General features: G+C 44.5%; 1 protein-coding gene across 2 annotated transcripts in view; it reads right to left on the bottom strand.

Moving 5' to 3' along the window:
- Positions 1-14,414, bottom strand: part of GALNT7 (polypeptide N-acetylgalactosaminyltransferase 7) — a 244,538-nt gene that overhangs the window by 126,619 nt on the left and 103,505 nt on the right. For both annotated transcript variants that reach the window (XM_033942515.1, XM_033942506.1), the window contains exon 2: positions 7,479-7,915. In XM_033942515.1, the coding sequence (XP_033798406.1) occupies positions 7,479-7,915 (437 nt within the window). The remainder of the gene's footprint in view (positions 1-7,478; positions 7,916-14,414) is intronic.

The raw sequence follows: 14,414 nt of genomic DNA, 5'->3' as shown, positions 1-14,414 counted from the left end.
TGTTACCGACATGCATCACCTTACACTTATCCACGATAAACTTCATTTGCGAGTAGTTCTTCTTGCCTGAGTTTCTAAATGTTCCATTTCCATCCTTCTCCTCATAAAGATCTTACCTTTAGCCAGGGCACTATAAATGCCCTGTAATTCAATCACGCAATTGTCCAAAGCAACTGCCTTGATCTCTTGCTGGTTATATGCTTGAACTTGAACATTCAGAACTTCCTTCACATTAGAAATCGCAGAAGAAACATTTGTAGCGACTTTCATCAAAGAAGAATTCAATGTTTGCATGGTGTCCCATAGCACATCCAAAGTCACTATATATGGCTTCACAAGCACAAACACTGTTTCCAAAGTAGAGTCAAACCGTGGTTTGCGAGTGTTTTGCAAGATGAGCAAAACACTCGAGCAAGCTAACTCGCAAAACGAGCGTTGACTCGATAAACGAGCGCGTCACTCCCCAAACCAAGCTGCCACCACCCCATCCCGGGAGCCGGATTCTCTCCCACCGCGGCCCACCCCCAAACCCTTACCTCCAGTGAATACTGGCAAACAGCACACACCAACCCACGCCAACACCACCGCCTTGCCCATACCGCATCCAGCTCTGCGGGAAAAGGAAGTGGAATCAAAAGGGGGTGGAGCTTGGCTGAGGGAATGCTGCGATGCTGGCAGGAACCAGTTTATCTGACTGTGGCTGTCAAGGCAGGCTCGAAGGCGAACCACGGTGGAGAGAAAGAAAAAGGGAGGGATGGGGAAAGTGAAGAGAGAAAGATGATGGATGGGGAACAAGAAAAGGGAAAGATGGTCTGTGGGGATGGAAAGAGAGGGGAGTGCAAATGCTGGATCTAGTTGGAGAGGGGAGGGGAGAAGAGGCTCTAGCAGTACATGTTGTGCCTCAAAATCGTGAAACGTGAATAGTGGATCCTATTGAGAAAATAGGATTAGATTGCTGCATGGGACAGCACTATAGACACTTGGGGGCCATATCTGGAAGTGAACGCCAGATGCGAAGTGAAAATGAAAGCAACGAAAGCTAGTATTTTTTAAAGCAGATCAAAGCGAACACAGCAGCATGAATGGGGAATATTGTCACAATAAATGCAGCTGCGGATATGTGAAATTGTGCACTGGGAATGCGCGAATAACGAGAACAGACTGTACCACTCACTAGCTGACTGGGTTGAAGGCACAGTTTCAAAAACTGCAGCCTACTCTCCTGGCCACAAGAGATCAAGGCTGTCCTTGACCAATAAACAGAAAAGTGGGTAGATGGAGTAAGAAGGCCTATAGATAATGACTGCTGGAAACAGTTCTCTGTCATAGATTGGTTGTAGGCCTGCTTCTTAATTAGACTGTTGAGAAATTAGCTATACAATTTGTCCTTCCTCTTATAAAAATTACAAAAGAAAGTACTTAAAAAAAAACATTTTTCGTACAGGAAAGAAATGCTTTGGGGAGGGAGAATTTTCCTCCTGCCTTGCAGAATATGGAGGATAACCTTTATTCTCTTTACTTCTGAGGTACCAGATTCTTAGCAGGTTATTTTTGACTGGGTCAATATAGGAGTGATTTTCCATACGCTTCTCCAAGTACAATATGGTATTACTACATCTGGAACAAAACTGAGTAAAACTTGAACATTTAAGTTGTAATGTTGCAGTTTATTTAAAGTATTAATTTCTCAAGGCATCTATTATCTGTGTAGTTTACAACAGGCAGCATATATAAGGTGGGAACACTCAATAAATAAGCAATGTATACAAGTCACTCTATAGGATAGCAACAAAGCAAAGACTTGTGAGAGAATGAGTTTAAAGTATTTGATTAGTACCCTCAGATACCGTGCACATAGTATCAACACGGAGTGAAATTGTACCCAATGAATGATATCTACTCACCTGTAATAAGCTGTTATAAAATCACTTGATGGTTTAACAGCACAGGTATCTGAGGGTACTAATCAAATACTTTAAACTCATTCTCTCACAAGTCTTTGCTTTGTTGCTAGCATATATAAGGTGACCATACGATCCGTTTTCAACGGGACAGTCCCGTTTTCGGGCCGACCGTCCCGTTGTCTCGACCCACCGCTTCGGGACACCAAAAATGTCCCGTTTTCAGGGACAGCGTCCCGAAGCTGTGCGCGGGGACACCAGGACGGCCGATAACTTTCCCTCCCTGCCGCGCAGATTGAAAACCTGGGCCACCGCCGCTGCTTCTTGTTCTTCCCGACGTCAATTTTGACATCGGAGAGGAAGTTCGGGGCCAGCCAATCGTGGCCTGACTGGCCCGAACTTCCTCTCCAACGTCAAAATTGACGTCGGGAAGAAGCCAAGAAGCAGTGGCGGCGGCCCAGCGTTTCAATCGGCCCGGCAGGGAGGCAGACAGGCAAGCAGCGATGGTACACAGGCCGGCGGGTGGGCAGGGGTTTGAATTTGCAGGTGGGGGTGGTGAATCAAGCACTGGAGAGAGGTTAAGGAGGCAGGCAGGCTTCGGGGAAGGGACAAAGTCAAGAGACACTGGGGGCACTAAGGACACAGGACAGGCACTGGGGGCACTATGGACATGGGAAGGAGGCACTGGGGGGCACACTATGGACATGGGAAGGAGGCGCTGGGGGCACTAAGGACACAGGACAGGCACTGGGGGCACTAAGGACACAGGACAGGCACTGGGGGCGCTAAGGACATGGGAAGGAGGCATTGGGGGCACTATGGACACGGGAAGGAGGTACTGGGGGCACTAGGGACACAGGACAGAGGCACTGGGGGGCACTAAGGACATAGGAAGGAAGGAGGGAGGGAATAGAAAGGGACAATTGTTGGACCTGAGTAAATAAAGAAAGAAAAAAATGAAAGAAAGGATACACAGTAAGAAGGAAATACAACCAGAGACTCATGAAATCACCAGACAGCAAAGGTAGGAAAAATGATTTTATTTTCAATTTAGTGATCAAAACGTGTCAGTTTTGAGAATTTATATCTGCTGTCTATATTTTGCAATATATTTGTCTATTTTTCTATAGTTACTGAGGTGACATTGCATATTTTAAAGTCATTTGCATTGACATCTTTGAAATCCCCCCAAATATAAATGATAATTAACATTTTCTCTGCGTATAGTTTGCTTTGTAGTTTTTTTTAATTTTAAGGTTACCATTATGAATTAATATGAAGATATTATGTGTACATGAAAAATGAATGGAAGAAATTGGGGGCGGGATTGGGGGTGGGATTGACAATTAATAGATGTCCCCTTTTGATGAAAAAAATAAATGGTCACATTAAGCATATATGACAGAAAAACACCAAGGACCATCCAGGTTAGGGACAATCAAGTATCTTTTATTGTTGGACTGACAAAGGCCGTGTTTCAGCGAAAAACACCTGCCTCAAGGTCAAAAAAGTGAAACAAATATTGAAAATAAGCTTTCACTTAAACACCAGTAGTCCCACCAAAAACTATTGGCATCATCAAATCTGACAGACTGAAGGCACTGAAAGAAAATATTAAAATGAATAAGGAAAAAATATCCCTATTTGTTTTAATCAATTGACTTTCCAAATCAATTGGTGAAAAAACAATTTCTACCCCTTAAGTTTAGGCACTTTGATTAAGATCAGATTGTTTCCACAGACTGGTGGACAGTAATGTTTAATTAAATATGTTGTTTAAAAGATAATGTGTACAAAACATTGGTCGAAGGTACTCACAGTCAGTTCCCCCACTCTCTATTTAATTCCCATTCCCTGGGCAGCCCAGTCTCATATGTAAAAGAATGTCCCCCTGTGAAGTGTACCCACAGAACAGATCACTAGCCTCTGAGACCAGCAGCCACCTTCCCTCCCTGGCCGTTTATGCACATTAACTGTTCCTGTGTGAATCTTATGAGCCCAGTCCTGTCATTTTATAAGCCTTTCAAATGGGTAGAAAATGCTTCAGGGTCCAACCTCTTGCTGAGGCTTATTAGAGTTTTTAACAGGTTGGAGAAGTGTTGCCATGGGAAAAATCCCCCAAATCATGACTAAATAGCTTTTTCGTTTTAGTTACTTGTTTCAATGAAGGCAGTGATTTTGCTTCACTAAAACTGAAGCTAAACTACATCAGTTTTCCAAATCAAAGCTGAAATTCAAGCACTCTTTCACTAAGCTGCAGCAGAAGTTTCTACCACAGTTCGGGGCACTAAAAGCTCCATAGAATTCTATGAGCAACGGAGCATTTAGCGCTCTGGGCCGCAGTACCCCTCTACCGTGGCTTAGTTAAAAAAGTGGAGGGTGGGGGGGTAGTGGTGGTAAGTGTTTTGCTTTCAGCCTGACAAAAGGAGAAAGATGGAAAAAGTCCTGATCTCTTCAAGGGGAGTAATCAAGCAGTTAAACTCTTTTTAGGACACTAGTCTCAAAAACATTACTAAGTTGGACCTTCAGTTCTTTAAGCAAATCTTTCTTACAAATCCTTACAATTAACGTGAAAACAAAACTGTTGAATACCTATGGGCCTGAGAAAGAGAAGTTCAGCCAGGGAATCACCGCTTTAGCAGTACTGAAGACAGGAGATTTTCTTGTTGGCTCTGGTGATGGGAAGATCTCTCTCTGCAAAGGATCAGCCATTAAAGCAGTCAAGACAGTTCAGTTACAGGGGTCAATAAATTCCATCGCAATCCGTGGACAAGGCCATCAGTTCTACGTGGGGACAGGACTATCACAGATTTACCGTTTCAACTACTCAGAGTTTAAAGAAGAACTTATTGCCTCCTGTCACAATGAAGCCATCAATGACATTGTTTTCCCTTTTGGTACCTCTGAACTCTTTGCTACCTGCTCCAAGAGTGACATCAGAGTGTGGCACAATGCAAGTAACAAGGAACTGCTTCGCATCACAATCCCAAATATGACATGTCATTCCATCACATTTATGAAAGATGGCAGGAGCATCATTTCAGGTAACAGAAACAAACAAGCTCTTGGACAGATACTGAATGGTATGATGAATCTTAGCCAGCATTTCAGAAATGGCCCAGTATTCTTATTCCTCAGCTTGATTGTTCTGAAGACAAAGATACGAGTTTACTTCGCTGCTAGCATTTTTTTTCTTTTTACATTTCTATATCTCATTTAACTTTAAAACATCATAATTTACTTTTAGTTTATCCAATATATTATTGTTTGAGATGTATATTTTGCTTTAAAAGTGCGGCCTTAAAAAGATCTATGTATTCTTGTTAGGATGTTTCTTATCTTATTTTTACCTCTGTCTTTATTTTACTTCTCTACCATTTACTAATTGTTTTTCAGGTACTTTAGTTAGATTGTGAGCCTTCGGGACAGTAAGGGTATTTCTAAGTACCTATCTTTACTTATCTTATTTTTATTGTATCCTTAATGTATATTTTCTGTAAACCGCTTCGAACCTAACGGATTAGCGGTATATAAGAAATAAAATTACATTACATTACATTTCTTTAATGCTACTACTACTATTTATCATTTCTATAGTGCTGAAAGGCATACACAGCGCTGTACATTTAACATTCAACTGATGGTTCCTGCTTAGAAGAGCTTACAATCTAATTTGGACAGACAAACGGAAATTCTAGCAGAAGAAATATGATGGGTATAGATATCTAATGAGTGGGAGTTAAGACTTGAAAACAGCTTCAAAAAAAGTGGGCTTTTAGCTTGGATTTGAATACTACTAGAGACGGGTACTAATGACCTGGATTGGCCACCATGAGAACGGGCTACTGGGCTTGATGGACCATTGGTCTGAGCCAGTAAGGCTATTCTTATGTTCTTATGTATTGACATTGGCAGCTTGTTCCAGGCATACAGCTGGCAAGAAAGAAGGGACAGTCTGGAGTTGGTGGTGGTGAAGGGTAGAGATAAGAAGGACTTACCTAATGAACGGAGTTCATGGGGGAGGAACATAGGGGGAGATAAGTGATAAGAGATATTGAGGGGCTACAGAGTACATGCACTTGTAAGTCAGTAAGAGGAGTTAGAACTGTATTCAGAAACAGATGGGCAGCCAATGAAGTGATTTGAAGAGAGGGTAATGCAAGAGTGGCAGCTCTCATGGAATATGAGTTGTGCATCAGCATTTTGAACGCAAACTTAAAACAAAGAAAATAAACTTACAGTTTAGCCGCTTTTACAGAACAGTTGCATCTGCTATTGATCCACTCTCTACCAGTACTGACAGAGGAACTTTCAGAAAACTCCTCAACACACAATTGTTTGTTAATGCTTTATTATAGGGTCTGACTTGTCCTGATCTAAGATTAACTGTGAATTTAAATTCCGATGTTTTGTCTCTCTTTTGTACTGCCTTCAAGTATTATAGTGTGTGGAAATATTGTAAACCGCCTAGGATTTAGATGGTATAGAAATTTAAAAAATAAATAAATAAATAAATAATGTTGTATTGTATAACTGAACAGTACTATAAACCAGTGTTTCTCAACATGCGGTACCCTGGATTAAATATCCTGCATGCAGTACCCTGGATTAAATATCCTGTACCGATACCTGAGCGGGTATCAACTGTGCAACAGGGTGTTTCGGGGTGGGAGACCTCAAAGAGGATGCACACCCTGTACTGAGGAAGAATGCCGTCATCGAGGGACTTGATGCTGAAGAAGCTTCTTAGCAGGCTTACCAAAAGCAGGTATATTCGATGCCAATGTCAATGCAGGCACCGTTGATACTGAGGACTGAGATTTCTCTTCTTCAAATGTACCGAAAATCCTTTCTTGCTGAAACCGGATAGGCCTTCAAAAAATGTTTTTGATGGGTAGAACAACGAATGCAGGAGTCCACCCAATGTTCAGGTATGTGGGTCAGTGATGGAAATATGCCATTGACACTGACTGCACTTTTTAAACCCACTCAATGTCTTCGACATGGACGGGAAAACCTGAGTTGCTAAGTTAAACTCAATTTTGAACTAAAAGAAAACCGCCGACCAAAAAACAAAGGCCCCAGACCTCAGAGAGAACTGAGGAAAACATAAAATAAAAAAATCCTTTTTTTTTTCCCCGAACTAAAAAAAGAAATAAAACAAACTTCAAGAAAAAAGTTGTGAAAATAAATTTCACAAATAGTCACGCTGAGGGAAGGCAATGCAGCACTAGAAAAACACAACTTCTTTGCTCCTCAGAAAATAAAGAACTGAGGTACCTACCGCAAGCCTATATCGGGCGGGAAGGCACTTGCGCATACATGGTGCAGGCAGTCTGAAAGCTTTTAAGTTCTTAAAGTGCTGGTGCACTTTTCACTGTCCGTACCAGGCTCCGTGGATGACGTCACCTACATGTGAGAATATCTGCCTGCTTGCCCTAGGATAATATATTCTGCTAAGTATCCAGAGAGAAATGTTAGCATTTGAGTATATGGAGTCAGCCATGGGGCTATACTAGTTTAAGCATACCAGGCATACAATTAACAAAAATAAGGGAAAAGAAAGTATCTACTTACTCTTCATTCCGCAATTCATTTATGGTCCGATCTAAGCTGATCATATCACTTGCTACCATATTAAACCCAAACTCTTTGATGCTTGCTTGAATGGTTTCCTTGTACTCTGGTCCCAAAATAAATTCCTTGGCTCCCTCTCCAGGCCCATTCGCAATTCCCTGAGGCTCAGGTTCCTTGGGCTCAAGATTGCCAAGAAATCCAGATTTTAATACTGGGTCCTGGTAGACCAGTGTTTGCGGTTTGAATGTGAGATACTGGTGTTGGATGATATTCTGTTGATTATTAGCTTTGACTTCCAGATGGTCTTGAACTTTTTTGGCTTTGTTTTTCCTTCTAAGAAACTCCAGATCCACTTCCACCCCTTCTACATTTGGCCAAGGTATAACAGGCTGAAACATGTCATTCTTTGGAACTGGGTTAATAGCACCTTTGTTGTCCTACAGGGCAAGAAGAAAGCCACATTAGAAGCAGACCATAACAGACAGCCATGACTGAAATTTTTAATACAAACAACCCATTAATTCAATCTAATTTCATCCTTCATGTGCTGCTACAATAGTGCTTCAACAATAGTTGGGCTCTGGAGAGTCATTCTTATTTCATTAAAAGCAATATATGAGTATTAGCTTATCCCCAAGCCATTACCTATATAAGCAACACCTAAATCAAATACTTTCAGCTACCTTATTGTTCTTCAAAACAACTAGTATTACTTGTTATGTCATCCATGGAACAAAAGGATATTGTTTTTATGCCATTTTACTGAAATCATTTAAAAGTAGCTAATTTACAGCCTGCTGTAATTGCAAAAAAAGAAAACATTACATTCAAAGCAAAGCCTTTTTGTTCCAGCTCATATGATTTCTTAGGTGGCTAACACTTTCTAGAGATGCTTGGCTACCATATCTATCAATCAGAAGTCTACGTAATGTACATGAAAGTGAAAAGGGTGGATGTACCTCAACATCTAGACCAGTGTTCTTCAACCTTTTTACACCCGTGGACCGGCAGAAATAAAAGAATTATTTTGTGGACTGGCAAACTACTAGGACTAAAATTTAAAAACCCCGTTTACACCCCATCTCCGCGAGCTCGGTCCCCGCAAACCATCTGATCCCATCTGCACAAGCCGCAATTATGATTTTATATTGAACGTATTTTATTAAAGTATAAAAAGAAACAATATTCTGAACAATTGTGATTTTATAAATACAAATATACAGAGCATAGACCAACAAAACCCCTGTCTCCCCTCCCCTTCACATATATCCCCTCTACTACCAAGAAAACTGAACAAGCCAAGTTATTATAGAATACTACATAGAAATATCATGCTAACAGAATACTGCAGTCCCCAGTTATGTCTCTAGCAGGATATATTCTAATGACAAAATAGAAATAAAATTATTTTTTTCTACCTTTTGTTGTCTCTGGTTTCTGCTTTCATCTTCTTTTCACTCTTTTCCTTCCAGCATCTGCCCGTTCCATCCAATGTCTGCCCTCTCCCCCTTCCATATGTATCTGACTTCTTTCTATGCCCCTCTTCCTTGTCCATCATCCTCTCTCCTTTTTACATCATTCATTCCAGCTTCACTGCCTTCTTCATTTTTATCTCTCTTACACCAGATCTAGCATCTTTATCCCTCTCTTATTTCTCTGCTGACCCCCTTTCCAGCATCAATGTCTCTCTACTTTCTCATTCCTCTCTCTCCCCTTTCTCTCATCTGATCTCTCCATTCCACCCTGACCCCCTTCCCCTCCTGTAATCTCCCTGCCAGCTGTTTCCTTCCTTTTTTCTTTCTCCCTACCCTCCTTCCTTCTTTTCCTTCTCCCTTCCCTCCTCCCTCTATCCAACATTAACTCTCTTCCCATCCCTTTCCCTCCTCCCCTCCCAGCAGCATCTCTCCTTCTTCTCCCTTCCCTCCTCCCTCTATCCAACAGTAACTCTCTTCCCATCCCTTTCCCTCCTCCCCCTCCCAGCAGCATCTCTCCTTCTAACTCCCTTCAAGTCCAGTAACAGCTCTACCTTTTCCAGACCTTCCCAGCCTCCTACAGTGGCTTCCTCCCCTTCCAGCAGCTCTCGGTACTTGTCTGCAGGAAGTTGCCGGTAAATCACTGCCCTGGCAAATTGGAGAGCTGGTGGGAGGGGAGACAGCCACTGTGAAGGCTCCCCAGGATCTTGTTTGCACACGCTGACCATCTCCCTCCATCTGCACCTGAATCTGCAGCTCTCTCCGGTATAATCGCAACTTCCCCGTGGCCCTCTTCAGCAACTCGGCAGGATCAAGACACGCTGCCGACGTCGGGACCTTCACTCTCTGAGTCCCGCCTATTTTGTTTCAACTTCCTGTTTCCGAACAGGTGAGACTCACAGAGGGAAGGCCCCGACGTTGGCAGCCTATCTTGATCGCCTGAGGCTGGGAGGAACATTAATCAGCAGGAACCGCAGTCGGCAGGAAATTTAACTGCCGACTTGATCTCGCCGGCCCTGCGCGGACCGGCAGAAATTTTCTGCGGACCGACACCGGTCCGCGGACCGGCGGTTAAAGAACTGTGATCTAGACTACTAAGGGCTAGATACACTAAAGTCAGTCGGCAACAGTGACTTGATCACTGTTGGCTGATTCTCTGGCCAATTGTGGAACAGCAATCGATGTGCTACCAAGTTTGCATGCAAATCATTTGCATGTAAACCCAACAGATCAATTGCTCATGGCACAGATGTTGTGCGTGTGTTACACATGTATAATCTATCCCATTAAAAAAAGATAAAAAAAACCCTTTGCTACACATTGGGAGCTAAAGAGAAGCACATTCCTCCAGCTCCAAGGCCCGCCTGTAGAAAATGAACATAAGAACATAAGAATTGCCACTGCTGGGTCAGACCAGTGGTCCATCGTGCCCAGCAGTCCACTCACGCGGCAGCCCCCAGGTCAAAGACCAGTGCTCTAAATGAGTCCAGCCTCACCTGTGTACGTTCCAGTTTAGCAGAAACTTGTCCAACATAGTCTTGAATCCCTGGAGGGTGTTTTTGCCTATAACAGACTCCGGATAGGGCCATATTAATGAATAGGCCCAGTAGGTACGTGCCTAGGGCCCGAAATGGTCAGGGGGGCCCGCTGAAGGAGAACACTGAAAAAAAATTTTTTAAACGGCGACAGGCCCCCACCCAGCATCGATCAGCAAGATCGAGCCCCCCCTTCGATCGGCAACATCATGACCCCCCTCAATCGGCAATACTGGACCCCCCCTCGATCGGCAACACCGGGCCCCCCTCGATCGGCATCACCGGGCCCCCCTCGATCAGCAACACCGGGCCCCCCCCATCGATTGGCAACACTGGGCCCCCCCATTGACAGAAACAGGGCCTGCGACTGTTCTCTCTCCTGCCACTGCCGAAACCTGTAAACAAATGTAACACACACTGCAGGGCTCTAACACTGCGCGTGATGCTGCCGAATTCCCTCCTCCTCCTCCTCCATAAACGAAATGGGAAGTTAGATCATGAGGGGGAGGAAGGAGGAGGGAAGCCATCAGCAGCACGCGCATTGTTTGAGCCCCGCGGCATGTGTTAAATTTGTTTACAGGATTTGGCAGTGGCAGGAGAGAGAGAGAGAGAGCACAGAGCAGTAAATGAGTTGAAGTCGGCAGGCCTAGGGAGGGGAAGATGCTAGATGGAAGGGCAATCAGGAAGAACAAGAAATTCGGTATGTTGGAGCAGGGGATGAGAGGGAGGGAAAGAAGGGGAAATGTTGGACACGGGTGGGAGGGGGGCTGGATCATAGGGTGACAGGGGGAGAGAACAGCAGGAAAGAGAGCTGAAGTAATCTTGGACTCTCTGGGTGAAGAAGAACTTCCTTACATTTGTACGGAATCTATCCCCTTTCAACTTTAGAGAGTACCCTCTCGTTCTCCCTACCTTGGAGAGGGTGAACAATCTGTCTTTATCTACTAAGTCTATTCCCTTCAGTATCTTGAATGTTTTGATCATGTCCCCTCTCAGTTTCCTCTTTTCAAGGGAGCAGAGGCCCAGTTTCTCCAATCTCTCACTGTACGGCAACTCCTCCAGCCCCTTAAACATTTTAGTCACTCTTCTCTGGACCCTTTCGAGTAGTACCGTGTCCTTCTTCATGTATGGTGCAGTAATGGATGCAGTACTCCAGGTGAGGGCACACCATGACCCGGTACAGCGGCATGATAACCTTCTACGATCCGTTCGTGATCTCCTTCTTTATCATTCCTAGCATTCTGTTTGCCATTTTCGCCGCTGCCGCACATTGCGCAGATGGCTTCATCGAACTCTCAAGTCTCTTTCCTGGGAGGTCTCTCCAAGTACCGCCTCAGACATCCTGTATTCGTGCATGAGATTTTTGTTAGCGACATGCATCACTTTACACTTATCCACGTTGAACCTCATTTGCCATGTCAATGCCCATTTCTCGAGCTTGATTACGTCACATTGCAGATCTTCGCAATCCCCCTGTGTCTTTACTACTCTGAATAACTTTGTATCGTCTGCAAATTTAATCACCTCACTCGTCGTACCAATGTCAGATCATTTGTAAAGATGTTGAAAAGCATGGGTCCAAGCACCGAATCCTGCGGCACCCCACTGGTAATGCTCTTCCAGTCCGAGTATTGTCCGTTTATCCCCACTCTCTGTTTCCTATGCTTCAGCGAGTTTTTAATCCACGTGAGTATTTCACCCTCGATTCCATGGCTTGCAATTTTCCAAAGTAGTCGTTCATGTGGAACCTTGTCGAACACCTTCTGAAAATCCAGATAGACAAGAGCGGCCCGGTCAACATTGTATATCTGCCTGTTTACTCCCTTGAATAAGTGCAGCAAGTTCGTCAAACAAGATCTGCCTTTCCTGAAACTATGCTGGCTGGTCCTCATCAGACCGTGTCCGTCAAATGATAGGCCTTCCCCTCCCCAGTGCATCATGTAATGCACGGGGAGGAGCCTAAGGCCATGATTGGCTCAGACACTTGGGGGCCTTATGCGTATGAGCCAATCAAGGTCTTGGGCTCCTCCCTCTGTATCTCATGTGATGCATGGGGAGGAGCCTAAGCTCCTGATTTGCTCAGACGTCAGACCTTAGGTCCCCCCCTGTGCATCACATGGGATACAGAGGGAGGAGCCTAAGGCCTTGATTGGCTCAGACGCCTAGGCTCCTTCCTGTGCATCACATGGTGCACCGGGGAGGGGAAGGCCTGTCATTTTCCACAGGTGGGGCTTGGAGCTGGAGGGACATGCTTCCCTCCAGCTCCCAACGTCTAGAAAAGATACAGAGGGATTCGAGGGAGCATCTGGTGGAAGGAGGGTGTGGGCATCCCTCCTGCCAATTTTTTCTCGTGGGGGGGGATTCCCGGTGCCATGTTCGTCGGGGGAGGGGAGCAAAATTAGCAATGGGGGATTTCTTTTTCTTTTTTAAATGGAACAGGCTGACCTGTCGAAAAAGTTACTGACAGGTACCAGTCGTTTTTTTCCAATAACTAAAACCCCTGGGTTTATTATTTTTTTTGCATAGCCAAACGATGTTAGTGCATCAATCACTTGACTACTTTGCATGGGGTTTTAGCCAATTTGCATGGCTGGATTTGAAAAATTGGCGATTGAGTGGAAAAACACGTGGTGAGCCATTTTATGCACTGCGTAGGTAAAAGCGACTGTCACTAAAGCTGTGACAACAGATTTAGCAATGATCACTGACTTCAGTGCATCTAGCCTTAAATCTGCAAAATCAGGACATGTCTGCCAAATACAAAACATTTTCTTCCTATATCCCTTTTTAAGCATTCCCCATATGCAACAAAGTTCTCACTGAGACCAGCATCTCGCAAACTTTTCCAAGCCAAGGCAAAGAGAATGACACGGGAAAAAAAATTTATCCCCGTCTCCGCCCTGTCTCAGTGAGCTCGGTCTCCGTCACCGTCCTGTCCCCACAAACCATCTGATCCCATCCACGATCCCAAGCCACTAATACCGTATTTTTTGCTCCATAAGAACCACCTGACCATAAGACGCACCCACCTCTAGAGGAAGAAAAACTAAGAAAAAAAATTCTGAACCAAATGGTGTACCCTGCCCCCCCTCTGGTGGTCTGTAGGCCAGGACACGATACAGGGCACATCAAGTGGTGGGCACGTCTAATGGTAGGCAGTCCCAAGCCAGCCTGCCAGCCTCATGAAAGCACCTCCCCCCTGTATCGTACCTTTTTAAATTCTTCCATCAGCTCCAGTTGGCTTCTCTCCCTCCCTGCCTGCCGCGGCAGTCTTCACTATTCCGGGCTCCTCATTTCTCAGCCAGAAATCAGCAGCGCGGATGTCAGGAGCAAGCTTTACGCTCTCCTGCTTGGCCCGCGCTGCTTTCCAAATGGCTGCCGTAAGTTCTCATGAGCCCCACGAGAACCTACGGTAGCCATTCGGAAAGCAGTGTGGGGCCGAGCGGGAGAGCATAAAGCTTGCTCCTGACGTCCGCGCTTCCGATTTCTTTCGCTGCTGGCTGGGATGTAAGACGAGGGCACTGGACCACCAGGTAAAAAAGAAGGGGGAACGGCGCTGACAGATGGACGGAAGGACTGGGGGGGTTAAAAAAAAAGGTGGTGTGGCAGCAGCAGGCGGGTGGGTTTAGAAAGGAGGTGCGGCGGGCGGGTTTTAAAATGGTAGGAGGGGGGAGGGTAACAAAATTTGTACCTTCGCTTTATAAGACGCACTGAGATTTCCTCCCACTTTTGGGTGGAAAAAAAGTGTGTCTTATGGAGTGAAAAATACAGTAGTTTTATACTGAACTTATTTTATTAAAGTATAAAAAGAAACAATATTCTGTACAATTGTCATTTTTTTTCTACTTTTTCTCTTCAGCATTTTCTCCCCACTCTCTCTTCCCCATTACTGTCTTCTCCCCACTGTCTCTTCCCCATTTCCCTTCAGC

This window comes from Geotrypetes seraphini, chromosome 1 (assembly GCF_902459505.1).
Source record: "Geotrypetes seraphini chromosome 1, aGeoSer1.1, whole genome shotgun sequence".
Taxonomy (NCBI): domain Eukaryota; kingdom Metazoa; phylum Chordata; class Amphibia; order Gymnophiona; family Dermophiidae; genus Geotrypetes; species Geotrypetes seraphini.
The sequence above is the reverse complement of the archived record's forward strand: the minus strand, read 5'-3'. Positions and strand labels throughout refer to the sequence as shown.